Source organism: Petaurus breviceps, unplaced genomic scaffold (genome assembly GCF_028583685.1).
Source record: "Petaurus breviceps papuanus isolate PSGF00001 unplaced genomic scaffold, PetGlider_PUasm1.0 89488, whole genome shotgun sequence".
Classification (NCBI taxonomy): domain Eukaryota; kingdom Metazoa; phylum Chordata; class Mammalia; order Diprotodontia; family Petauridae; genus Petaurus; species Petaurus breviceps.
Window position 1 is genome coordinate 48,723 of NW_027187057.1, and position 27,577 is coordinate 76,299.

Sequence of the window (27,577 nt, forward strand, 5' to 3'; positions counted from 1 at the left end):
AGACGCCGGAGCTTCCCAGCTAAGCAGGAAGGGTGGCGCTGACAGCTGCTGACCCGCGCTCGGCGGCCCGACCTCGCCTGGGGCGGCGGCACCCGCAGCAGACGCTCTTAGAGGCCCCGGGCGCCGCCATCTTGGCCCGGACGGAAGCCGCGCTGAGCCAAAGCGCGAGCCCAGGACCGGCCCCGGAAACGCGGAAGTCGGCGGGGTCTCATTGTTAATAGCTGAGTACCGAAAGCTTTGCATCGAAACTCCGAAAGATACTTCTTCGGGGGGCCCCCCCTCCCATTTTCTCCCCTCGCCTCACACCCCGTAATGGCCAAGGAGGAGAAGTCTGGACCAGATGACTCTTCCAGCCCTGAGAGTCTCCTGGATACATTGCTGCACAACCTTTACGACTTCGGTGAGTGCGAGGAGCTGGGCCGGCACCCACGTGGGGTGGGGAAGAAGTGGCTGCTTTGGAGGCGCGGTGGGGTGTCTTATGCATGTACTTTCTTGGGGAGTGAGGGACCCACTCATTTCCGCTAGTAGCAGCTCCTTCCAGCCCTACGTGTAGAGCTGAGCACGGGCAGGAGTGATTTAGAGGATGCCCAATGACCCTTCCCCACCTCCCAGAGCTTCTGTTTATCCCCGGGCGAGGCCAGGAGCGTGGGCTATTCCACGCCTTCCAGGTGCTTGGCGTACTTTCGCGAGCTAGCCTAGTGAAGGGAGGCCGGGACCGTACTTACCCTTCCCCCCTACCCCCCAGTGGCTACTAGTGGGTTTTACTTTTCCAGGGAAAGCCCCCACCCCAGTACCTCCAGCTACTTGCGCACCCACCCCATCCACACCCCCCATTGGGTAGTAGTGGGTTTTACTTCTCCCAGAAAAGCCCCCCCCCAGCACCTCCTACTCTCTATCACCATCCCCCCAAACTCCCTGATTGAGTGGTAGTGAGTTTTAGTTCTCCCAGGAAAAGCCCCAACCCACCCGACGTCTCCTTCCATTTCTGTTGACCCATTGATTTGGTACCAACCTGTTCTCTGTGCGATTCCTGCTGTCTCTTGGGAGCTCTGGGCACCGGGGTACTCGGGGCTACAGTAGTCAAGTTCACAATCTTCTCCATACCTTCCTCTGCCGTTCAAAAAAAAAGACCTCTGAAAACCTGCTTGGTCCAGGTTACCCGGCTTTCTCTCCTTTTTACTGTCTGTAGCCCTGTCTAACTCAGCTAACTTGCCCAGGAAGAAGACCAGCTCTTTGTATCGGGGGAGAGCAGGGCTGAGAAGTATGTTCCAACTAGGACCTTTTCACTACCACTGAAGAGCTTGGACAGAGAAAACTAAGACCTTCCTATGAAAAACTTTTTATTGCCTCTTGAGTTCCCAGCCAAGATAAACGAAGTCCTTCCTTAATCTCAGTGGGCATGTTATTAATGGTTGGAATATAATTTCCTACCTGGCACTTCCACCCAAAGTAGCACCACACCCTTTTAGCCAATGATGGTAGGAGGAGGGAAAAGGGAGATGGGGGAGGGGAAAGAGCCCATTTGTGCATACCACAGACAATAATTATCAATATGAGTCCTTGTATGTATGTAAATTAAAGCACATTTTCAAAACTAGTTAAAATGTTGGAAATGCTATTTTATTTTTTGTTGTCTGTTTTGATACTTTGTAGACCCACTACCTTAATATAAAAATAGTCAACAGTATTTATTGAGTACCTGTTAAAAGGAAAGCATTCTGTCCTAGGGATTTGGGAGGAAGGAGGGAGAGGGCAATTACAAATGAATCAGAAAACTGGAGGTTAAAGGATTTTAAGAAGATTAAAGTCCAATAGAGAAAACTATGTATTATATTATATATGCCTGTAATACTATACATTGCAAAATATGCAAACATATGGGGCAGGAACTAAGTCAGCAGGTAGTTGGAGAGTTAGGCAGAAGTAAGAATGCTGAATGATTGGGGAACTGGATATTTAAAATGCATGAGTGCTAGGTAAATCTAGAGGCCAATTCATATGGAAAAGCTTCTAATTATGAGGTAGGGATGAGGGAGGCCCTTGGGTGACTGACAGATTTGCTCAAGTTAAACCAAGACCATAATTGTAATTTAAGGATAATAGGGCATTAAAGTGTTTGCAGGTGCTTCACGATTGGTCTAATTGTTAAGTTTTTGCATGTAGAAGATCAGGAGTGAGAATATTATGTATCTTCTATCTCATAATGCAAGAAAGACTTTTTGAGTAAAAAGAACCATTTTCTGATGCCACTGTCAGCTTTAGTCCACCATGCAAGCAGAAAAGTGAGCCAGTGATGTTTCAAAATGGTTTTTAAAAGTCATGTACAGAAGATGAAAGCAAAAACAGGTAACAGAGTGAATGCTACATTGTGATATGGTCCTGAAAGAATATTGATTGTTGGAATTTTTTGGCTTAGCCTAACATGGTAATGAAGGCACAGGAGTGACCTCCTCACCATGTCTACCACATTCTTTTCAGTTTCAAGTGGTTTCTTGCAAAGAAGCAGAAGCAAAATTATTCCATTCTTTAATGGAGTCACAAGAAAACATACAGTACAACTCCAAGATCAGATATAACTCCAAGAAGAAACAGTGGGAAAGGACCAAACTAGTTTATAAAAACTATCAACATGAGAATATACTTAGTCTGCACCAACTCCAAACACCACCCCTTATAAGAAGTTAATGTTACTTCCTGCCATTTTGGAAGCTGTCTGCTACCAAAACAAAACTACAAACTTATTTTGGAAGAGACTATTCTTGTCCTTTTGTTTTCACACATTGAGTCAGTTGCTTTAGTAATAAATATATACATGGGGCATCTGGGTAGCACAGTGAATAGTGTACCTGGCCTGGAGTCAGGAAGACTCATTTTCTTCAGTTCAAATCTGGACTGGGACACTTACTAGCTATGTGACCCTGGACAAGTCACTTAACTCTGCCCCAATTTCCACAATCTGTGAAATGAGCTAGAGAAGGAAATGGCAAACTTTGCCAAGAAAACTCCAAATGGGGCCACAGTCAGACATGACTGAAAACCAACTGTACAACAAATATTCATAAAACTTAGTGTCCTCTGCATCACTGTTTTTGTATATTACATGTATAATTATATATTTGCCTATAAGAAGCAGAGTTCATAATAAATAAGGTGCTGGAGTCAAGAAGACTTCAACTTCTGCCTCAAACAATGTATATGACCCAGAGCAAGTCACTTGACCTCTCTGAATCTGTTTCCTCCTATATAAAATGGAGATAATGATAGCACCTTCTTTATGGAGTTGTTGTGGGAAATTAAATGAAATAATGGCTATTGGAGGTTAATTTATAAGCCTTCAGTGCTATATAATCTTGACCCATTTCAGCCAGATTGTGTGTGACCTCTTCTGTGCTAATCAAAGCTGATAATGTATAATAAAGAAAAGTCTTATGTTGCTTCTGTTTTCTCTGCCAAGGAGAATAGTCTTGAGACTAGAAAGAACAGAAAATGGCTAATAGGGAATTGAATAGGAAAAGTAGGGGAAAAGAAAGAGAACCTTCCTGCCTTAGATGATGAGTTTATGCTACTAGGCCCACATGAACTAAATCTTGTTTATAATATTTCTGTTAGATATAATTGTTGTCAGTGTTCTTTGAAAATCCTAGAGAATGGGAGAGGTCTAGAGAAGGTCAAATGTTGTCCTGACCTCTAACCAAGGGAAGAAAATTAATTCTAAAAACTGAAAGCTTGACATATAGAACATATTTTTCTTTCTTTCTTTTTTTTTTTTTTTGACTTGTGATTTCAAGGTATAGGGAACTCCTGTGAGGAAACTTTTTTCTCCAAGGCAGATCAGCAACTCCTCTCCAACTTACAGTCTTAGAGAATTGCCTGGGTCTTGGAAAGGTTAGCTAAATATCCCAGGATTACATAGCCCAAGTAGAACATATTATTAAAGGGATAGTTGGTTAATACCTAGAGAAGGAAGCAGTGATCACAGAAGGATATTCTAGACCAGACCTAACTCGGTTTTCTTTAACAATTTCTTGGAGGATGTTGTCTAGGCTGTTTTTCTTCATCATGGCTTTCTGGTAGACCAATAATTAAGTTATCTCTCCTGGATCTGTTCTCCAGGTCAGTTGTTTTTTCCAGTGAGATATTTTATACTTTATTCCAATTTTTCAATCTTCATGTTTTGTTTTGTTTGATTGACTCTTGGTACGTCATAGAGTCCTGAACTTCGATTTGACTAATTTTAATTTTTAGTGAATTATTTACTTCAGTTAGTTTTTGAAGGTCCTTTTTTAGGGAGGTATTTTCTCCAATTAGTTCACAAATGTTACTTTTTAAGGATTTGTTTTCTTCAGTGAGACTTTTTTCCAATTTGATCACTGTAAATTTAAATTTTATCTTCTATCTCTCTAATTTGGCTTTTAAAAACTTTTTTTAGCTCCTCCAAGAATGCTTTTTGGGCTTGAGACCAGTTCATATTTCATTCTGTGGTCTCAGGTGTGGACACAGAGTCCATGGTGTCTCCTGAAAGTGATTCTTCTGGTTCAGAATAATAGAATTCTATTGTCTTTGGTCTTGCCTTTGCACGTTGCTTCTGTCCCATTGTAATTGCCTATTTCCTGTCCTTTAAAGTGTATTTCTGCTCCTGGGGTACAGAGGACTCTGACCGAAGCTTCTCAGGCTGGGAGCTAGGTGCCTGGTTGTTGGTTTTGTGAGTTGTAGTCTCTGGGTGTCTAGATTGAGGCTAAGGCCAGGACTCTCAGTGTTTCCCTTGAGTTATCCTGAGGCTCACAGAGTAATCTGTGGGGGAGGGGTAGTCTGGCCACTTCAGATTTCTGCCCCCATGCCCCAGGGCTACAGCTCTGGCAGGCTTTTGCTGATCAAATGAGGTGGTGCTTGTTGGGACCCCTCCCACTCTTCAGACTCCTTACTGCCTCAGTTACACCCTTTCTCCCTGACTCCTAAGCCTGAGGCTATTTCTGCTATTTCCGGATTTTACTTTGGGTGGGACATTTATCTCTGAGTTTTCTTAGGGAGGGGGAATCAGAGCAGCCACAGTTTACTTTGCCGTCCTGGCCCCTGGAAAATCAGGCAGGTGATTTTTAAGCTTCCAGTTTGTGGGCTGATAGCCCCAGGAGAAGTTGCTGCCTCTGCTCTGGGCCCTGAGCTTTCTCTTACCCAGCTCGGATGATGGATCCTCCCGTCCAGTGGTGAGACAGGCCCTATGCTTTCTCTTACCCAGTTCTGACAGATCCTCCTGTCCCGAGGTGAGAAGCTGGTGAGATGGCTTTGGGGTGGGTGAGTCTGCTGGCTAGGGCTCCTTCTCACTCTGCTGTAGTCCGATCTCTAGTCTGGGCTGGTGCAGCCCCCATTGCTCTACACTCCCCCTGCCCTGACCCACGTGGGCACTTTCCTGGGCTAGATTCTGCCATGCTTGTCTCCCAGTGGATTCTGACACTCCAAAATCTGTTCAGATTTACTTTTTAAAGTTTAGTGATGAGATTCACAGAGGAGCTTAGAAAAGTTATTACTGCTAGAGTTCTACCATCCTGGCTCCACCCCTCCCCAGACCTAACTAAGATAAGTCTAGCGATTCCAGCTTAGGAATATAATGCTGTAATATACTCATGGATCAAAAAAGCAATAAAAGTATCTTTACTGAGAAGACTTTTAAAATATATATATATATAATATTCCTAATTAAATAAAATACTACTCTCCTTCACCTCATTATTCACCACAGCAAGTAGTAATGCTCTCAGGAAGTTGTATACCTTGCGGGACAATATAAATCCTTTTAAAAGCTCTAGAACATTTCGGTTGGTAAAAGATGCATTGAAGATTTCTTCATTTATTCCTTTCTAAGGTTTTTATTCCCTAATATATGGTCAGTTGTTTTTTTTTTTTAATGAAAGTGTCATACACTCAGAAAATTAAAAAAAAAATTAAAACCCCAGTTGCCCTGCCTTTCCCCCTCCAAAAAGCAAAAAAAAAAAAAGTGTCATCCTGCTGAGAAATAGGTATAGTTCATTCTATTCCCATTCGGTATTTTCCAGGGATTTTGTAAATCTAACTTTTCTGAAATTCTGTTATGGTCCTTCATTTCTTTTGGTTTCTTTTTTTTTTTCTTTAATTTGACTTATCTAGGTCTGAGAGGGGGTAAATTGAGGTCCTTCACTATTTTGGTTTTACTGTTTATTTCTACATATAATTCATTTAACTTTTCCTTTAGTAATTCAGATGCTATGACATTTGGTACTTTTATATTTAGTACTGATATGAGTTTATTTTCTGTGGTACCTTTTAGCAGACTATAGTTTCACGTTTTTCTCTTTTGATTAGGTCTTTTTTTTTGCTATCACATTGTCTGAATTCATGATGTCCATCCCTGCCTTTTTGCTTCACCTCCTTATTTTAACTTTATATTTTTCTGTTTCAAATTTGTTCATTATAAGGAGCATATTGTTGGATTCTGGTGTTCAATCCCTTACTCTATCCTCTTCCATTCCAAGAGGTGAGTTCATCCCATTCACATTCACAATTCTGATTTCTAATTATGTGTTTCCTTCCATCCTCTTCTCTTATACTTTTCCTTCTCTAATTCCCCTGCCCCCTCTTTAAAAGTTTGATTTATTCTCCCTGTTATTCTTACCACTTTTCCCTTAGACCCTTTCCTTCCTATTTTTTGTATTTGGGTACCTAACTGTGTTTTTCCCACCTTTGACCAGTTCAGGTGAGAGTGAGATTCATGTGTTACCCACTTCATCTGCTGCCCTTATAGACTTCTACTTGTACACCCAATTTATGTGAGATAATTCTCTCCTTTCTTTTTTTTTCTTCCCCTTTGGTATATTCTTCCCCTCTCTTTGCATTCTTCTCTTATGATCATGAAGACATACCATAACCATTCCCAGGCCTTATCTTATCTACTTAGACTCCCTCTATGACCCCTGATTATGAAAGAGTTCCTTGGGGTTACATGTATCATCCCTTCACATAAGAATATAAACAGCTTAACTTTGTTTAGTCCTTTGTGATTGCTCACTTTTGTTTACCTTTTTATGTTTCTTTTGGCTCTCGTATTTTTATGTCAGATTTTCTTTTCAGTGCTGGTCTTTTCCTTAAGAATGCTTGGCAATTCACTATTTCATTAAAGGTCCATATTCCCCCTTAGGATTATAATCAGTTTTGTTAAGTAAGTTTTTCTTGATTATAAGCCTAGATCTTTTACCTTCTCAGATACCATATATGCAAGTGCTCTTTCCTTTAGAGTGGTGACTGGTCAATCTTGTGTGATTCTGACTATAAATTCTTGGCATTTCAACTATTTCTGGCTGCTTGAAGTATTTATTCCTTAACCTGAGAGTTCTGGGTTTAGGCTTTAATATTCCTGGGATTTTACATTTTGGTGTTTCTTTCAGGAGGTGACCAGTGGTTTCTTTCGATTTCTTCTTTGATCTCTGGTTCTAAGAGAATTGGGCAATTTTCCTTTTGTAATTTCTTAGAATATAATATCTAGATTCTTTTTTTTGGTCATGACTTTCAGGTTGTCAACTAATTTCTTAAATTATCTCCCTTCAATCTGTTTTCTAGGTCAGTTGTTTTTCTTATGAGATATTTCATATTTTTAGTCATTTGATTTTATTTTAATTTCTTGATGCCTCTTGAAGTAATTTTAGTTGGTCAAGTCTAATTTTCAAGGAGTTATTTTCTTCAGTATGATTTTGTTCCTGTTTTTCCAAGCTGCTAATTCTTTAAATTTCTTTATCCTATAGATTACACTGCTTTTCCAGTTTTTTTCCTCTACCCCTCTCATTAATTTTAAAAATCATTTTTAGGTTCTTTTTAAATTTAACTCTTGTAGGAATTCTTGTTGGACCTTTGTCTAAATGGTATTTTTCTTCGAGGCTTTGTTTATAGATGTTTTTGAGTCATTTTTTTTTCTTTTGGGTTTGTGTTTTGAACTTTCTTGTCACCATAATAAATCATTATGGATATTTTGTTTGTTAGTTCATTCTTCTATCCTACTTCTTTGACTTTAGGCTGTGTTACTTTTGGACTCGGTACTCTGTGGGAAGGAATGTCTTGCCAGAGCTTCTGTTCTCTCAATGCCCTTTTGCTGCTTTCACAGAATCAGAACCAAAACCCCCAAACTCAATACCATAAATTTAGGAACCAGTGAGGGTTTATTGAGTTCACCAGCAAAGGAGCCCCTCCCATGTAGAAGGAGACTCCCTGAATGAACAAAAGAACAAAGCTTATATAAGTCAATTTAGGCCAGAGGTAAATTGGGTATGGGACTGAACAACGTTGTTTCTGGGAGCTTGCAAAGTAGAAGTAGGAGATTTGGTATCCCCTTATTGAACAGGTCTGTGGCTTAGACTAGTAACAGGAAAGACTATTCAGGTGAGTTATCTCTTGTAACTCTGCTCTGATAGATAGGATTGTCCTTGCTGTTTCTGTAGTTAGGAAGGTCCCAGATGGGAGATTGTAGGGAAGTTGCGATACAGATAGAACCAGGAGCAATATTTCTGACGAAGTGGAGTTGCTTTTGCTTTCTCTACTACCCACACTAACATTTATATAGAACTTACTATGTGCCAGGCATTATATTAAGCACTTTACAATGATCTCATTTGATCCTCACAACAACCCTAGGAGGTAGGTGCTATTATTGTCCCCATTTTACAGATGAGGAAACCGAGGCAGACAGGTTAAGTGATTTACCTGGGGTCACACAGCTAATAAGTGTTTGAAGTCAAATTTGAACTCAGGTCTTCCGGATTCCAATCCCAGTGCCCTATCCGCTGTGCCACCTAGCTGTCTGGGTGACTTTGTGTATGTTACTTCACACTTGTGTTCGATGATGGTGACATCACATTAAAACTCAATGTGTTTATATTTTTCTTTTGTCCTTGAAAGCACAGGAGAGACCCTAGATAAAAAGACATTGAAAAGAAGAAAAAATAAAAAGGAGAACAAGAGAGATTTGGTAACTGCAGAAGCCACGACAGTGGACACAGCCTCGCAGCCAGAGCCTCTTTCCAGAGGTCAAAAGAAAAGTGCTTCTAGCTTCTTCAGACAGCTTGAGGAAGAGCTTCTTTGTGACTCTTCTCAGGATCCCACTGGTCCTGCTCTTACAGATGTCTCTGCAGCAGTTTCCCCTGCACCATCGCTAACCAAGGGAAAAGGAGAACCAGTGGAAGTGGTGGAGTTTCACAGCTGGAATAAAAAGAAGAAAACTGAACTAGAACCACCCCAGGATGAGGACACAAAGGTAATAAATATCTGTTTGTATGTAATTAATACAGTTCCCTGAACCCTGTTGTAATTGGTAATGTATAGGCTTTCTAATGTAACAGTATTGATTTTTTTAACCTAAAAATATTGTTTTTGAAGGAAATGATGCCACACACAGGAACAGGCAGCAGCTATGTAAAATGTAAGCTTCTTGAGGGCAGGGATGGTTTCATTTTTGTTTTTTATCCCCAGAACTTCTCGCACAGTGCTTGCTGATTCATTGACTCCACAATCTGAACATGTGATTTGTAAATCTAGCTCATTTGTCACTCTTTGTGCAAGTTACTTAATGTTTGTTGACTATTCAGCTTTCTCATTTTAAGAAAGACCTCTATAAGACACTGACCAGAAATCCCACTTTGTCAAGTCAAGTCAACCAGTATTTATTGATGTGCCAGCAACTTGCTCAGCTCTGGAAATACAAATATAAGCAGAAAGAAAGTCCCTGCTTTCAAGAAGCTTGCGTTTTAATATGGGAAGACAATACATAAAAGGAAGCTGAAAAGGTTGGGAGAAAGGAAGGTAGAGTCCCAGAGCTGGTGCTGCCTTGTAGAGAAAGTCCAAAGAGTCAAGAGTAGAGTCTGCAGAGGTATGAAGACTTGTCTGTCCTGGCCAGTTTCCTTGAAATGGAGGTTCTGGGAGGAATCAGCCAATCAGAGGAAGAACCTTCAGGAGGAAAGAGCTCTGTGAGATGGTAGAAAAAGCCCAGAGTCAGGAGTGGATCCTGCAGTGGAATGAAGTCATGACTGTCATGACTAGCTTTTGTTTGTTTGCTTTTTGAGAGGGAGAGAGATCTAGAGAGACCCTATGTGTGCTTTTTTTTTTTTTAATGGGCCAGGACTCTGATAAGTGACAAAAGAGATAATTTTCTGCTTCAGGGTATTGAATTGGATTGGGAAGGTTGTGATACCAAGCAAATGACTGACTTCTTTGTAACCTCCAGTCAATCTACCTCTCCTTGCTTTTCCTAGCCTCTGCTCCTCTGTCACCTCTGCTCCAATTTCACTTTCATCAAAATCTTGACTTTACGGTTTTAACAATTCACCTTTACACTTATTCTCTTCCTATAAGTCCCTTGCCTCTTTATCCTGTTGCTGCTGCTCATCCTTTCCAAATTTCAACTGTAGATCATTTCCATCATTTGTATACTCCCCTCATCTACTAATGCTATTAAATGCCATTGAAGGAAATCATAACAATTGTGCTATCTTGATTCACTGCAGATTTAGGTCATGTAATCTCAACTGGGCTCTTACAGCTTTTGCTGATACTTTTTATTTTTCCCTAACTGACTATCACATGTAGAATCAAGACCCCAGACCTCTTATTTTGTAGTTCTTCTAGAGAGTTTGACATCACTGAAGAGGATTGTGGGTAAAAAAAGGGATGTTAACATGAAAAAACTGTGAGAAAATATCTTCCTATGGAAAAAGGATGTTGCCTCTAGGTAGGGCTGTGGAAAGCCCGGGGTCAGTTTTTAGTACTTGTTTTTATAATGTTTCCATCACTGTCCTTCTAACCAAACCTTCATTAGTCTCCTAACATTGTATTTCCCTCTCACAGCATTGTACAAACCCCCTTTGTCCTCATAAATGCCACCTCCCAAAATTTATTCTGTCTCCTCATCTTATTTCTTCCCTGATGCCTGTAAATAGGTTTAATCTTCCCCATCATTAAAAAAAAAACATTCACTTTACTACCTCTGATGTTATCATCCTTTATCTCCTTTCTTTCACACCAAATCCTTTTTTTTTAAGGTTATCAGCATCCCTTGCTTCCACTTTCTCCACCTCTGGCAGTCTGTCCCTATCCTGACTGGCTCTCTCCAAGATCATCAATAATCTCTTTATAGCTAAAATCTGATGGACATTTCTTAGTAAAAGTCTCTGTTGATCCCTCTAGCAGTGGTTGATACTGTCAACTACTCTGTTCCTCCTGGATTCTCACAACACTGATCTCTTGTTTTTCCTACTACTTCTCTGGCCACTCTTCAGTCTCCTCTGCAGGATCATTATCCTGCCTCTTCATGGAGGAACCTCAATGCCTTGTCCTGGCTTCTCTTCTTTATATAAATTATGCCTTGGTGATCTCATTAATTCTCATGGGTTCAACTGGCATCTCTATATAGCCCTCATCACTCTTGAGTTCCAGGCAGTCAGTCCCCCATCTCCCAACTGGGCTTGTATGATACCTATGGGTATCTTGAACCTAACATACCCAAAGCCAAACTTAATATTTTTCTTCCAAAATCAGTCTTTCCCTTGACCTTCTTTTTTCTATCATGACACCACCTTCCAGTCACTCAGATTTGCAATTTACCCTTGACTCTTTTTGTCTAATTAAATTGGGGAAGGTCGAGTTTTGTGTAACCTTCCTCCCCTCAATATATAGAGAGTTTTAAGCCTATTAATGCTTTTTCTACAGTATCTAATATAATGGTCTCTTAGTTGGTCTCCCAGCCTGTCCCGTCTCTAGCCCATCCTCCACACAGTTTCCAAGCCGATATTCATAAACCACAGGTCTGACCTTGTCACTCTCCTCCTTAAGGATCTCCAGTGGCTTCCTATGGCCGTAGTATCAAACCTAAAGTCCTCTGCTTGGCATTTAAAGCTCTTTACAATCTAGCTTCCCTCTGTCTTTCTAGGCTGATTAGACATTTCTCTTCTTCACATATCTCATTTACTTAGCTATAAACTATAACTATGTTTCCCACCTAGTTGGCAAGGGTTGTCTCATTTTTGTTCCTGGCACATAGTAGGCATTTCATAAATACTTGCTTGTTTATTTCTGAGCTTTGGCTTATTCACATCCCAAGTGCTTATTAAATATTTTACTGAAGTGAAGTGAATTAGCTACCTGCCACTGCAACAAGAATTTTCCATTCATTTATCCTTGTCCTTGACTATGCTCATCTCTTTCCTTTCTTGTGCATATGTCCTTAGAAATCTGGGCTCATTCAGTTAGGGAAGTGGAATATATAACTTAAAAAGACACTTATAAAGCAACATGAACAAACAAATTAATATGCAAATTCTTAGGTTAAAGACTATTTTAAGAGTAGAAGAGTGATCAGCGATTTGGGGTTAATAAGGATATATAATACCATTTTAGTTGCTTATGTTACATATTAAAAGATAGACCTTGTTTGCTACCTTCCAGGAGTCCCATAATCTAATTGGAATGGATAGGCTAACATGTACTCAACAGAAATATATAAATACATTGTCTGACTTAAAAACACCTATTTTCCTGGCCTGAGACTTGAGCTAAGGATTTTTTGTCATAATTCTGGCTACACAGGTAGTAGCTAACTTATAAGCAGGCTTTTGACCTCATTTTCTCCTAAGACCTTATACACATACATACATACATACATACATACATACATACATACATACATACATACATACATATGCAGTGTGTGTGCATGTGTGCCTGCACATACCCCCACCCCTCATATATTCCAAACTCTCTTCACAAGGACTGCATAAATGACCCAGAGGTCCCTCTATAGTAACCTAAGTGTGCCACACTGGTCCTGGTTTCTATTCCAATTCCAGGTACAATATACAGAGAATATTCTCCAATAAGGGTGCTGGCTCCAGACTCGGGTAACTTGGCTCAAATCCCAGGTCTATCACGAAGTCCCTAGGACAAGTTACTTCATATCTTTGGGTCTCAATTTCCTCATCTTTAAAATGGATAGACCGGAGGTGAGACCAGGTCCTCCTAGCTTCAAGGCTGGTCCCCTATCTAGAACACCATGCTACCTCCAGATAAAAGCCCTTGTAAGGATTACCCCAGACCCACACTGTACTCACTTTAGGATAATTACACACACTTCTTTAAGTTACTAAAGTATAAGAGCATTCTGTATAAGTGATCTCTTGTACACTACTGAAATCCTACCAACTTTTCAAAACTTCAGGTATGAACTCTGACCTACTCCCCATCTGTAATTGTAATGAAGACTGTCCCCAGCTAAAAATGGATTGATTCCACAAGGTTGTCATATAACTTGTTTTGGCCCACCAATAGAATTCTCCCTTGTTACAAAAAGCCTGGATAGACAGAGCAAACATATTCATTAACTTTATCTTTCAACTAATAGTACCATAGATTTAGAACTGAAAGGGGAATTAGAGGTCATCTAAACATCTCATCACTTCACAGATGAAGAAACTGAATCTCAGAGAGGTTAAGCTTTTAGGAGAGGGAAGACATGTTCCCCTGGCACCCATCTGAAGTCAGGCTTGGCCTCTGCATTGATCAGAATGCTATGGTCTTTAAGTGTTGCATTTGGAGTGCATTTTCCCCTGTGTATAATGTTCCATTGATTTGGTTTGGTTTGTTTAAATCAGCTTTTTTCAGTGGATTGTTTGCCCTCAATTTTGTTCTTCAATTTTTCAGAATTTCTGTTTTGGTGTTTAATTGATGACTTTTAATTTGTCAATTTTCGAATTCTTTCAGTTGTATGCCTATATGGTTGATCTGTGCTCTCTCAGTCTCCCTGTGCTTCCCACCCCCACCACACACCAATCCCCTTATTTCTTGAGTGAGGGAGTTTAGAGGTACAAATGTTCCCATAAGAAACTGCTTTGTTTGCATACAAAAATTTTGGTGTGTTGTCTCATTGTTAGCATTATCTTTGATGAAATTATTGATTGTTTTTTGATTGCTTTTGTGATTGATTTGTCCACCTATTCAGAATTAAGTTAGTCTCCAGTTAATTTTCATTCTTTGCCTCACAGGCTCTTTTGTTGAATATAATTCTATTATATTATGGTCCACAGAAGATGCATTTAGTATTTTTCCTTTTCTGCATTTGTTTGTGAGGTTTTTATGCCCTAACTCGTGATCAGTTTTTGTGAAGGTGCCACACGCAGGTAGCAGTAGAAAGCATTCCTTTCTATTCTTGTTCAATAATCTCAAAATGCCTAGACCAAGTATTTTAAATGGTGGTTACATTTCCTGGGCAGCACACAAAAGCCTGTTTAACCCATAATGTATGTAGCTGAATAGTACTTAGAGTACTAGCCTGAATTACAGGTCATATGAACAGGAAGCATTGCAAGGCAGAGGAGACTTTATAATCATACTTTTGTATTGTTAAGAGGCATCCAGTTAAAACAAACATACACGTATTCTTGAAAGACAAGAAGTTCCATAAAAACTTAAATAGGGAGTGGACAGGAGAGTTGGGTGTTATCAGTCAACTGACAGATATTTACCGAGTGCCTAATATGTGAAGCATAATACATGGTCCCTGAGTTTAATGAGTTTATAATTTAGTTGTAGTGATTAAGGAGGGTGCCCTGCTGTGCTCCTTTTGGACTTGTCCATCAAGCTCCCAAGAACCTCATCATCTTGCAAGAGCACATCAGACCTGGTATGCACCCCTCAACAGAAACAGCCTGTGCCATGGGGGCTGAAGGGCAGAGCTAAGAGCTCCTCCCCAGACTTCCAATCAGGAGAGTGCCCATGCCAGCCATCCCTCCCTTATCCATCTGGCTACACTCCTTTGAATTCCTCATCCTGCCTCCACTGCAGGTGCCTTCTCAACTTCCCTTTGTCTGTTGTCTTCATCTGTTAGATAGTAAGCCCCTGAGGGCAGGGACTGCCTATCTTTTTTATATTTCTTTTTTTTTTTTTTTTTTTTTTGCTTTTTGGAGGGAAAATGGGGTTAAGTGACTTGCCCAAGGTCACATGGCTAGTTTGTGTGTGTGTGTTAAGTGTCTGAGTCAGGTCTTCCTGACTCCAGGGCCAGTGCTATATTCACTGTGCCACCTAACTTCCCCCTTTTTTATATTTCTTAGCACAGTTATGGCTAACAAATGTTTACTAACTGACAGGATTAACACACACGCTTCAGGGGCTTCCTGTATTTGTAGCTAATCAAAGTGTTTGCACAAAGTTTGTAATCAGCTGCAAGGACAGCTATTTAAAATCTTGTCCTCCAACTCCCTTACTTTCTCTAGGTCAAATAGGAATTACCTAATGATGTTCCAATGCAATATTAGGCAACCTTGCGTTGATGGGAAGGGCCTTTCTATGAGGTATTTAGCCATTAGGTTTCTCTATTCTCATTGTCCTCTCTACTGTGGAGGCAGTAGAGGACTTGTGTCACCACCAAACAATTTGGAAATACTTTGGTCCATTAAGCAACTTTCAAATGGTAGCACAGTTGGTAAATGATTGCTGATCTGTAATCATTTGAATTAATTAGTACCAGCATAACTATTTTACAGTATGTGGAAGAAAGGATATGTTCCATATGATTTTAGAGATCTTCTAAGTCATCCACCTTTATTAACATAAGAGATTAGGCATGTGATGAAATCATTGAGGAATGACTTTCGACCATATTAAACATATTAGTCATACAAATCAGTAACTCAGGTGTCCCAGCTCCCCAGTCATCATTGCTCTGTGCTAGTCACAGGCATAGATTTTGATAAGAAGGATGGGGAACAATAGATGTCATCATTTTCCTTAGGGAAAACTACAAGGGAAGGGCCAAGAACAGATTGATGGTTTATGTGTTGTGTTTATGCACTTGACTGATGAATCAAGTTGCTGTAAAGAAAGTCTTATAAAAGATTACCTATCCCAAGAAGTGTATTTTAAAAGTATTTATTTATTCTCTAAGGGAAAGATGACAAAAGTTCCAGGTGCAGGAGAATTGTGAAATTCATTTAATGTGGCTTAACAGCACTAAATCAAGTACATACTCTTCCCAGGTTACATGTTAAATTTATATGCTTAAGGAGGAAAAAGTAATTTGTATCAAATAGAGATTCACTGTTTTCTAGTACAATCCTTTTTCTGTTCTACTTTGTATATAAAAATGTTCATTTTATTTGGTGTTAAGTGTTCAGAATTTTTTTTTTTTTTTAAAGAAAACCTATGCAATAAATTGGGAAAATAGACTGGTCAACAAAAGTATGCTTCCTATCTAGCCTTTGATAAGCAAAAGCCTGGCTCCCCAGGTGAACAAAATATTGGTGTACTTTGAATGTGCAGTATGTACTTTTGAACCATTGCTATTTATCATTTGCATTTCACAGGTGCCTCCAAATATAGTAACTTGGATGCCTGCCTATTAAATGCTAGTCAGGCTAATGTCATGAACATTCACATTCAGTCTGCTATTTTTGACAAATATAAAGTATTCTCCCTTAAAAAGATGATCAAGGAGGCAGTGGAAGTGGCAACATTCTTTGAGAAGAGGATGGGAATTGACATTGATTCTTTCCACAGACATTTATTAAGAGCTTCTTGTACAAATATTGTTGTACTGGGTGTCAGAGAAAATAGAGTCCTTGTTCAGATGGAACTTACACACTAGTAGCATGATGACGTGGATAACTACAATATGCAGTATTACATAATCTATAAACAATTATTAAATAATTACTATGCATCAGTTATTGGGCTAGGCCAAAGGAGGGGAAACCAGGGCCTTGAGGCCACCTGTGGCTTTCTAAGTCCTTGGGTGTCGCCTTTTGACTGAGTCCAAGTTTTACCAAACAGATCCTTTTATTAAGGAGATTTGTTCAGTGACCTTTGGATTCAGTCAAAGAGCTGCACTTGAGGACCTAGAGGGCCACATGTGGCCTCGAAGATGCAGGTTCCACACCCCTGGGCTAGACACTAGAAACACAAAGACAAATAAGAAAACTATCTCTGCCCCCAGAGTGCTTGCATTCTATCAGGGGAAATACTGTGTTGTACACAAGTAGATAACAAAATAAATAAAAAGTAATTTGGGGGAGAAAGGTGGTAGCAGCAACTGGTAGAATCAGGAAAGGTCTCAAGGTGGCAGCTGAACTGAGCTTGGAAGGGAGCTAGGAATTCTTTAGAGGAGGGAGACCGCTCCAGTCTTATGCAAAAGCTTACAGTGGTATATTGTGTAAGGGAAAAAGTAAGAAGGCCAGTTTGGACTACAGAGCATGTGGCAGGGGTCATCATTTGTAATAAGGCTTCAAAAGTAGGTTGGAACAAGATTATAAAAACCTTTAAAGGCCTAACAGAAGAGTTTCTGTTTGATCATAGAGGCAATACAAAGCCAATGGGGCTTGTTGGGTAGGGCAATGATATAGTTGCATTTGTACTTTATAAATATCACTTTGGCAATTCTTTGGAGGATTGGATGAAAAGGAAAGATTCTAGAGGCAGTGATAAGTAGACAGGTAGGTAACAAGTGTTTACTGTGTGCCAGTATTATGTGCTAGCCTAGAGCATGCAAAGCAAAAAGACCGGTAATCTCTGCCCTCGAGGCACTTACTTTCCAGTTGGAGAAGAAAATACATTAAGGGGAGTGGGAAGGATAGTTATAGGTATCTGGTCCAAGAGCATGGTGGCAAAGTTATTCAAGTTCAACTGAGAGGAGAAAAAAGCATGACTGGTCTGGGCTTGTTTCCAAAAATGGAGTCCTGGAAAAAAGCTCATGAATAGGAAATGGGAGCTTGACATAGCAGAATGACATTGGCGGGTGATAAGGCCCCAGGTGATAAGTGAAGTTCCAGAGAAGTCATGGTGACAGAGTCGTTAGAGTCAAAAGCACAGTAAGGAGGGAGAAGGGAGACTTTCGGGGTCTTTCAAAAGTAGTACAGGTGGTAGGTGATTAGGGGTCTGAACTACATAGTAGTACATGAGAGTTCAGAAAAAGGGATGGACAGTAAGAGACAATAGTGGGATAAGGGATGAAAAGGCAATCTCAGATTAAAGAAAGTCAGAGTCCAAATCTACCCTTCTCTACATACACTGGCTAGTCACTGAACCCTCACTGCCCCAGGCAACTCTAAAAGTATCCATTGCTTAGCAGTTCCCAACCTGTTAGTGAAGAAGGTTTATTCATGAGGAATTCCCTGCATCAGTAAAATCCCAGATATAGAAGAGGGCTATCCCCCTCAAATTATGTGATAAATATATGAGTTGCAGAACAAATTTCTTTGTGAGGTCCAAGGTAGGTTATTTCCTGACTGGGGAAAAAAGGGGAGGTTGACAAGTATGAATGGACAGCTGTAAACATTCTGGCTGTCTTAAAGATTGGTTTTTTTTTTTGTTTGTTTGTTTTAACTTAAATGCTTTATTAACTGCCGATTTACATCATTCGTTCCCGCCAGATTTTGAGTTACACATTTTTCTCCCCGTTTTTCCCGCACCCATCCCCCCCAAACAGCAGTCCCACAGGATATCCCCACCTCCAATCTGCTCTCTCCCATATTTTCTCCCATACCCATTTCAACTTTTCCAGTGGATCTCTATGCCTCAGTGCCTGTATATCTTTTTTCTTAATTACATGTAAGATGGTATTAATAATAGTATATATATATATTTGAATATTTGATTTTAAAACTTTCAATTCCAGATTCATTCCCTTCCTCCCTTATCACCCACCCTTACTGGGAAGATAAGCAGTTCAGTATAGGTTGTACATGTGTGGCTAATGCAAAACAATACCATAGTAGATGTATTGTAAAAGATTGACTATATTTCCCTCCCTCCTATCCCACCTCCCACTTGTTCTATTCTGTACTTTGATCCTGTCCCTTTTCAAAAGTGGGTGCTTCCAACTTCCCTCCCCCCCCAGCCTGCCCTCCCTTCCATCATCCCCCCTCACATCCCCTCCCCCCCCCATTCTCCTGGAGGGTGAGATCCCCTATTTAGTGTGTATTTCCCTCCCTCCTCAAGCCAGATTCAATAGGAATAAGGTTGACCCATTCCCTTTTGCCTTCCTATTCTTCCCCTCCATTGTAACCATTTTCCCTTGCCTCTTCTGTATGAGATAGTTGCCCCACTCTGTCTCTCCCCATCTCCTCTCATTATATCCCTCTCACCTCTTAATTTCACCTTTTAAGTATCATCCCTTCCTGTTAAATTGGTCCCGTGCCCTCTATCTATGTATACCTGTAAACGTATATACATACATTCACATATGTATTCATATGCCTGCATACCCTCATATAAAGACATATATATATATAATATATATATATTTCTAATCCCTTCAACTACTGAGAAAAGTTTCATAAGTTACAATTATTGTTTTTCCATGTAGGAATGTTAATAGTTCAACTTTGGCCAAGTGGCTCAGCAAGCAAGAGCACCAGCCTCAGTGCCGGGACGACCCGGATCAAATCCGGGCCCAGACACCCAGCACCACACCCAGAAACAACAACTGGCCGTGCAACCCCGAGCAAGCCACTCAACCCCAATTGCTTAAAAAAAAAAAATAATTTAACTTTGATAAGTTCCTTATGATTTCTTTTCCCTGTTTACCTTCTCATGCTTGTCTTGCTTCTTGTATCTGAGTGTCAAATTTTCTATTCAGCTCTGGTTTTTTCAGCAAGAATGCTTGAAAGTCCTGTATTTCACTGAATGACCATATTTTCCCCTGAAACAGGATACTCAGTTTTGCTGGGTAGGTGACTCTTGGTTTTAATCCCAGCTCCCTTGACCTCCGGAATATCACATTCCAGGACCTTCGATCCTTCAGTGTAGAAGCTGCCAGATCCTGGGTTATCCTGATTGTGATTCCACAATATTCAAATTGTTTCTTCCTGGCTGCTTGTAATATTCTCTCCTTAATCTGGGAATTCTGAAACCTGGCTATAATATTCCTAGGAGTTTTCTTTTTGGGATCTTTTTTAGGAGGTGATCGGTGGATTCTTTCAACCTCTATTTTGCCCTCTCGTTCTAAAACATCAGGGCAGTTTTCTTTGAGAACTTCCTGGAGGATGCTTTCCAGGCTCTTACTTTTGTCATGGCTCTCAGACAGTCCAATAATTTTTAAATTATCTCTCCTGGATCTATTTTCCAGGTGAGTGGTTTTTCCCATGAGATATTTCACATTGCCTTCTATTCTTTCATTTGTTTGGATCTGTTTAACAGCATCTTGATTTCTCATAAAGTCATTACTTCCATTTGCTCCAATCTAATTCTGAAGCAATGATTCTCCTCAGTGAGCTTTTGAGATTCTTTTTCCATCTGGCAAATTCGACTTTTTAAGGCATTCTTCTCCTCATTGCCTTTCTGAGCCTCCTTTGCCATTTGAGTCAGTCTGTTTTTTAAGGTATTATTTTCTTCAGTCAGGCTGTTGACTCTCATTTCATAATTTTCTTGCATTGTTCTCATTTCTCTTCCCAATTTTTCCTCCACTTCTCTTATCTGCTTCTTCAGGTCCTCTATGGCCTGTAACCAGCTTGTATTTTCCTTTGAAGCTTTTGGTGCAGGAGTTCTGACTTCACTGATTTCCTCCTGTTCCATGCCTTGCTCCTTCTTATCCCCAAAATAGGAGTGCAATGTTGGAATCTTCTGTCTGCTTTGTTTCCTTTGCCTGCTCATTTTGCCACTCAATGATTTGACTTTTGGGCTTTTTGCCACAGTAGGACTCTGCCACCAGACAGGGGAGTTTTCGTCCCAAACGCTGGGGTTTTCTCAGCTGCCGGAGGTATTAGATGGGTGCCCTCTCTGAGGTCTCCACACGCTCTGGCAAGCTGGACACACACCCCAGGACCTCCACCCTAGACTGCAATCCAGATCCAAGCAGGTTAAAGAAAGAGCGATGACCCCTCAGACTGGTGCTTGGTCCCCCTACACTCTGCAGGCCAGGAGCTGAAGCCGCCACGTGGCGCTGGCAGGCTCTGCTGGCGTCTCAGCGGTTTCTCGCTCCGGGGGTAAAAGCCACGCACTCCCACTCCTGGGTCCCAAAGTCCAGACTGCACTGGCCTCTCACCTTGTCCTTCGCATCTATGTATTGATAAATCTGGAAAGACCACAGCTGCTGCTGATCTGGAGTCCCTCTGGCTGGCAGCTGGTCAGGCCCGCCCTGGGGCTAAAGCCTCGGGGCGTGGTGCTGGGCTTGGCTCCCAGAGCCCTGCGCTGGCTGATTCCTGCTGACCTGCCTGGCTGTCCTCAGCGGGAGGTTAGCTTCTCTGTGTCATTTTGTGGGTTCTGCAGCTCCAAAGTTTGCTTAGAGTCCCCTTTTTACATGGATTGGGGAGGGTGGAAGCCGGAGCCGCGGGAAGTTCGTGCTTCTCCTCTGCCATCTTGGCTCCGTCCCCTGCCTTAAAGATTGTTTTTGTATTTGTCCAAACTTCTGTAATCAATAGTCATGGGCATTGTACCACTATGGTAATGAATCATTTAATGAAAACCTTTTTTTTTTTTCCCTTCCAGAAAAAAATCAATGCCTTTGAGAAGGATGTGGGTATGCAAGAGTTTAATTTGGAAAAGGTATGCACTTTGAAGATGCTCTGAAGAGATTTCTGAGGATGAGTGGACATAAATCTTGAGCAAATCCTGAATTTTATTCCTAGGTCTCTCATTGATTTATGAGGTAGCTGCCTTTTGCCTTATTCTACCTTTATAAATGAATAAATATTCCTTGCAGGAATAGGGACTTGGAAAGATTTGAGGTGGTGGTTTCTTACAGGCCATACTGCTCTTTGAAGTGACTAGAATTCTTTTCTCTTGTTGGAAAGGAAAACATACTAGAGAGAATGTTTCTAACATCACTAAATCCCCTTGACTATAAACTATGCTATAAGCATAAACAAACTGTTCCTAATAGGTTAGTAATATTAATAGTAGGGAATTCTAGTTGTGAGAGTACAGACATAGTTAACATTCAGTGCAGCCTCTCTCAAATGCACTATTTACTTTCTTTAGGGAAGTTAGAATGGGTGATTAGTATTTAATGTTGCCTTGTGTTCACAGGCCCGTTTGGAAGTGCATCGATTTGGGATCACAGGTTATGGGAAGGAGAAAGAACGGATTCTGGAACAGGAAAGAGCCATCATGCTGGGTGCTAAGGTCAGGTGCTGCTTTCTGCCTTCCTATGCTGTTTACGGGTAATGGGGAAAGATAGGCTTTGTGGGGGACTTAGGGGAAATGACATTGAGAGTTGTATAAAATTGCCATTGAGTTAAGGTCAGTAATGTGTGTCCATTTTATTTCATTGCAGCCTCCAAAAAACAATTATGTGAATTACAAGGTTTTGCAGGAGCAGATCAAAGAAAAAAAAGCAGCAAAGGAAGAAGAGAAAAGAATGGTGAGTGTGGGGGTGGCCAGGTAGCACAGCAAGTAAGAGCACCAGCTCCAGAGTCGGGATGACCTGGGATCGAATCTGGGCTCATACACTTAGCACCCACTCAGAAACACCTGGCCGTGTAACCTTGAGCAATTTACTTAACCCCAATTGCTTAGGGGTGGCCAGGTGGCTCAGTGTGCTTTAAAAAAAAAAAAAGAATGGTGAGTTGTGATCTTTTCCATTTATTGATTTTTATACCTTGAAAAAATGTTGTGTGTTTAAGTCACCACAGCCTACCAATTTAGCTTGGAGTGGGAAGTCAAATGAAATCAACAAGGATTTATTAAGCATTTACTATGTACTAGGCACTGTTTTAAATGCTGGGGACACAAAGAAAGGCAAAAAATAGGCCCTCTTCCCAAAGAGTTCCCAGTCTAACAAATGTGACAAAATGCAAATAACTGTATCCAAATGATAGGTACAGGATGAATTAAGGGTGATTTTAGAGTGAAGGCATCATGATGATGGTGACAGTGATGATTATTCACATTTATGTGGTGCCAGACATTATGCTGGGCACTTTTACAGTTATCTCATTTGAGCCTCAAAGCAACTCTATTTACAAATGAGGAAACTGAGGCAAACAGGATAAGTACCTTGTCCTGGGTCACACAGCCATTCTCCAATAGACAGGAGTCTGTTTTGTTTCCAGTTCTTTGCTACCATGAAAAGTACTGCTCTAAATATTTTGGAGTATTTGGAGCCTTCCTATTTGGTAATGATCTCTTTGTGTTAAATGCTTAGCCATGGAGTATCTGGGTGAAAGATCGTGGACAGTTTAGTCATTTTATTTAAAATTCCAAATTACCAGAATGGTTGTGCCTGGTCACAACTTCATCCATAGTGCATTTATGTGCCTATCTTTTCACAACTTTCCCAACATTTACTGTTAACCATCTTTGTCGATTTGGTGGTTGTGAGGTAGAATCAAAGGTTTGCTTTAATTTACAGTTCTCATTATTAGTAAGATGGAATATTATTCTTTGTGGTTGTTAATCATTTGACCACTTCTCTATGGAGAATGGCTTTTGGTTTTGGGGTTTTTTTCCCCTGGGGCAGGGTTAAGTGACTTGCCCAGGGTAACACAGTCAGTGTCAAGTGTCTAAGAGACCAGATTTGAATTCGGGTATTCCTGACTCCAAGGGTGGTGCTCTTTGTACAGGGTTTTTGTTCTTACACATTTCATTTAAGGCCTATGTAGCTTAGATATCAAACCCTTACTGGAGATAGTTGGTAGAAAGATTTTTTTTTCCCTAGTCAGCTGCTTCCCTTCGTAGCTTAGATGATACAGTTTTGTTAATGTAAAAGCTCTATAATTTTATGCCATCAAAATTACCTGTCTTTTCCAATCACCTCTATTGCTTGTTTGGTTAACCATTCATCTATCCACAGCTGAAAAAAGCTCTCAGACATGATCTACTTCAGTTTCATTTTTTTTATTGTTTGATCTTTCATATATTTAAGTCATTTATGCATTTTGAATTTATTGTGGAATATGGTGTAACATGTTGGTCAAAACCTGATTTCTCCACTTTGCCCAGCAGTTCTTATCAAACAAGCACTTCTTTCCTTTGTAATGCATTTTCCAGTTTACTGGATTATTGAGTTCAGTCATTTCTTATTCTTCCTTGTCTATTCTGTTCCACTGATTAACTTTTATATTTTTTTCAGGCAGTAGATAATTTATTGTTTTATTATGTGCCAGGTACCATGCTAAGATTGGCAGATGCAGGAAAGCAAGACTGCCCTTAAGGAGCTTATATTCTAAAAGCTTATGTTTTAAAAAGTTTACATTGTTTAGGAAGACAGTACACAAAGGGGAGATGGAAGGAAGAGTGAGGGAGGCCTATGACCCACGCTGATGACATTGTTTGGATCCAGTAGCTGGAAGGTGTAGTGGAGGCTTGATTTCTGGGTAACATAAGATAAGAGCCCAAGATGTGGTGGAGTACAGGTTCCACTGGGGAAAAGATTAGGCTGAAGACCTGAGTGAAAGTGGCAAAATTTGGACTATGAAATATGGTAGAGGCTCAGTTCCCAGCAAGATAGGGGAAGAGTTCAAAGTTCAGAATGGTTCCCAGAGTTGGAGTTCTAGTTTAGGGGGAGGAATAAGTGGGAAAGAAGATCAGAGTGGAGTTGGCATGATTTGGAACTGGTTGCTAGGAAATAACCAAGGGGTTTTGATTATGGCCGCTTCATAATAAGAATTTGAGGTCAGAAAGTGCTATTTCCCCTTTCATTCCTACCTTTTCATTATTTCCCTTGATACTAAGTTCTTCTGACGAATTTTACAAAGTAACCCTACACTGTCGCTTCTTAAATGTGTTTGTTGAATTGAATGACCTATTAGAAATAAACTGTGGATGTCTTTGTGAAAATCAGTATTTTGTAGTGACTTTGGAACGTGATGCTAACTACTTTGACCTAATAATTCTTTGAAATTCTGAAATTAGGTCCAAGTCACAGACACTTTCAGAAAAAAGAAGAGGAAAGGTTCAGAGGATAATCGGTGAGTTATATTTGTTTCAAAAACATCAGTGGTTAAATTCCTATTTAGAAGTCATAACAAAATCTTGCCACTAAGATAGCATTTTTTTTACCTCTCCACTTATGCTCCTATCTCATCTGGTTTTGTCTTGACAATAACCTTGTTGGAAGTATGGGTAGAGTAATTATGTGATCCATAGTTTATATGTAAGAATGCAAAAGTAGAGAAGTAACTTCTCTCAGGCAACATATTTATCTCATTTTCACCAAGTTGAACATATTTTTAGAGTCCCTGATTCACAGGGACTTTTTGTCAGACAACTCAGTACCTGTAGACAGGTTCATGAACCTTTGACATCATCCTTTGGTCTACACAGCAGTCTGAGGTAGGCGTAGACCCAAGATTGGCATTTCCAAACTCAGGACCAATTTCAGAGGGAAAAAATAAGGTAAATTATCAACAAATTTTGTTACTATCTGTAGCAACACAAGACTAGAACTTCTAGAATCCTCTCTTCCCCATCCTTTGCCGGAACTCCAAGCAAATCACTGTTTTGTTGAGACTGTCTTCTTAATAAGGTCTTGTCTAAGACCTTGTTAATCTGCCAGGGTTGCTTGTTTGTCCTCTTCTGTTTTATCTTTCTGAGACTGCTTCAACCTGACTCAAAAGGATACCATGACCATTTCTTTCTTTGTTTTTGGAATAGAATAAGCATTTATTAAGCATCTGCTGTAAGCACCTCCTTTGTGCCAGTCACTGGGCTAAACTCTTTACAATTATTATCTCATTTGATTCTCACAACAGTCCTGGGAGGTAGATGCTATTATCATCCCCATTTTCAAATGGGGAAACTGAGGCAAACAAGGGTTCAGTGATTGCCAGAGTCACACAGTAAGTAAGTGTTTGAGGCCAGATCTGAATTCGGGTGTTCCTGACCCCAGGCCCAGCACTCTACCCACAGTATCACCCACCTACCTGACCCTGCCATGTGATCCTGTGTAAGTCACATAACCTCTCTGGGTCTCAGTTTTCTCATTTGTAAAATGAAAGGTGACTATTTCTTTTGTTTTGTTTTTTGTCTTTATTAATTTGTTTACTTTTAGTTTACGAGATTCAATTCCACAGTCCCTTGAGTTTCAAATTTTCTTCTCCCCCCTCCCCCCCATTGTAGCCTGCCATCAACTATAGTATCTGCAGATACTTTCACATTAGACATTAGTCAGGTTGTAAAGAAGGATTGTAACCAATGGAATGGACAATGGGAAAGAGGAAACAAAACCAAACAAGAAAAAGAAAGAGAGCAGGTAGTTTGCTTCAGTCTGCATTCAAACTCTGTTCTTTCTAGTTCTTTCTCTGCGTGTAGATATCTTTTTCCATCATGAATCTTTTGGAGTTGTCTTATAACCTTGCATTGCTGAGAAAAGTCCAGTCTTATCAAAGTTGGTCAGAAAGGTGACTATTTCTTTAAAGAAAAATATACTTATGGGGAAGCTAGGTGGCGCAGTGCATAGAACATGGGACCCTAGAATCAGGAGGACCTGAGTTCGAATGTGGCCTCAGACACTTAACACTTACTAGCCCTGTGACCTTGGGCAAGTCACTTAGCCCTAATTGCCCTGCCTTCCCCTTTCCAAAAAAAGCAATATATATGTATGTTTTTTATTGAACCCTTTTTCTTTATATCCCAGTTATCTCAATCTCCCCACCCCCACCATTAAACTCCCTTGTAAGAAAGAAAACCAATTAGGAAAAAAACATCTGATACGGTGACCACATCTGACACTGTATATAGTACTGTGTCTTTGTGACTTCTTATCCCTCTACCATTAAAGGGGAAGTATGTTTCAGTATCTTTTCTTTGGAACTATTGTTGGTTTTTTTTATGATCTTGAGCACAAAAATTTCCATTTTCTTTGACACAATACCATGCAATATAGAGTATCAGTAATTTTCAGTAATTTCATTGGGTTATATTCTTTTCCTCTGATTTTCATCGTCTCAGTAACCTTTTTGTCAAAATAGACTTTTCTCATTTATGTACATGTTAAGATGTTATCTTTAGCTCCCTTTGAGTTAGGACCTTTGATAGGTACTTTGTGTATATTCTTCACTCATCTTAATATATCCTCTTTTTTTTTTTTAAACCTAGGAAATCCAAAAAAAAGAAATCAGCCCCCAGTATTTTGTCAACAGGATCAGCTGGACAAATTGGAAAATTCAGAAATGGGACCTTGATTCTGAGTAGTGTGGACATCAAGAAAATAAATTCTTCTAAAGTGACTAAATGAAGCATTTAATGAAATCAGCTAAAGAGAGAAGAGAAGCTGAGATAAGCCCCATTATCCTAAAAGAGGACATAAATTCAGTCAGAAATTTCCTTCTTTTCACATTTTCACTTGGTCTTTTTTTTTTTTCAACTGGTTTATTTTTTAAAAAATTATTTTTATTGGTATCTTTTTACATAATCTCCATTATATCCTTCCTTCCTCCTAAAGAGTCATGCCTTCTGACAAAAGGAAACAAAAAAGGGAAAAATAAAAAAATTTCATTTAAACTAAAGAACAAAACACAAGTCCAATGTTGTGTTCTGCACTCCACAGCCAACATCTTCCAGCTCTGTCTTCAAAGAAAGAAGGGAAGTGCTTCCTTCCACCTCTTCTCTGAGGCCAAACTCAGTCATCATCATTTCCTAGGATTCCATT

The 27,577-nt window shown here is 40.1% G+C and overlaps 2 protein-coding genes across 2 annotated transcripts in view; one reads left to right on the forward strand and one right to left on the reverse strand.

Annotated features, from left to right (window-relative positions):
- LOC138176462 (dihydroxyacetone phosphate acyltransferase-like) overlaps nt 1-243 on the reverse strand; it is a 45,802-nt gene extending 45,559 nt beyond the window's left edge. Inside the window, 1 exon segment of the mRNA XM_069107252.1 lies at nt 1-243. Within this exon segment, the coding sequence (XP_068963353.1) occupies nt 1-243 (243 nt within the window).
- FSAF1 (40S small subunit processome assembly factor 1) lies at nt 167-27,447 on the forward strand. The gene is made up of 7 exons (XM_069107253.1): nt 167-400; nt 8,919-9,268; nt 21,475-21,531; nt 22,015-22,110; nt 22,262-22,348; nt 24,841-24,896; nt 27,025-27,447. The coding sequence occupies exons 1-7, from the start codon at nt 313-315 to the stop codon at nt 27,161-27,163; spliced, it is 873 nt and encodes a 290-aa protein (XP_068963354.1). The 5' UTR covers nt 167-312; the 3' UTR covers nt 27,164-27,447.
- The last annotated feature ends 130 nt before the right edge of the window (nt 27,448-27,577 follow it).

Coding starts and splice junctions, on each gene's coding strand:
- FSAF1 (XM_069107253.1), top strand. CDS start 313: ATGGCCAAGGAGGAGAAGTCTGGACCAGATGACTCTTCCAGCCCTGAG. Junction 9,269..21,474: donor CCCAGGATGAGGACACAAAG/GTAATAAATATC, acceptor TTTCCCTTCCAG/AAAAAAATCAATGCCTTTGA. Junction 22,111..22,261: donor CCATCATGCTGGGTGCTAAG/GTCAGGTGCTGC, acceptor ATTTCATTGCAG/CCTCCAAAAAACAATTATGT.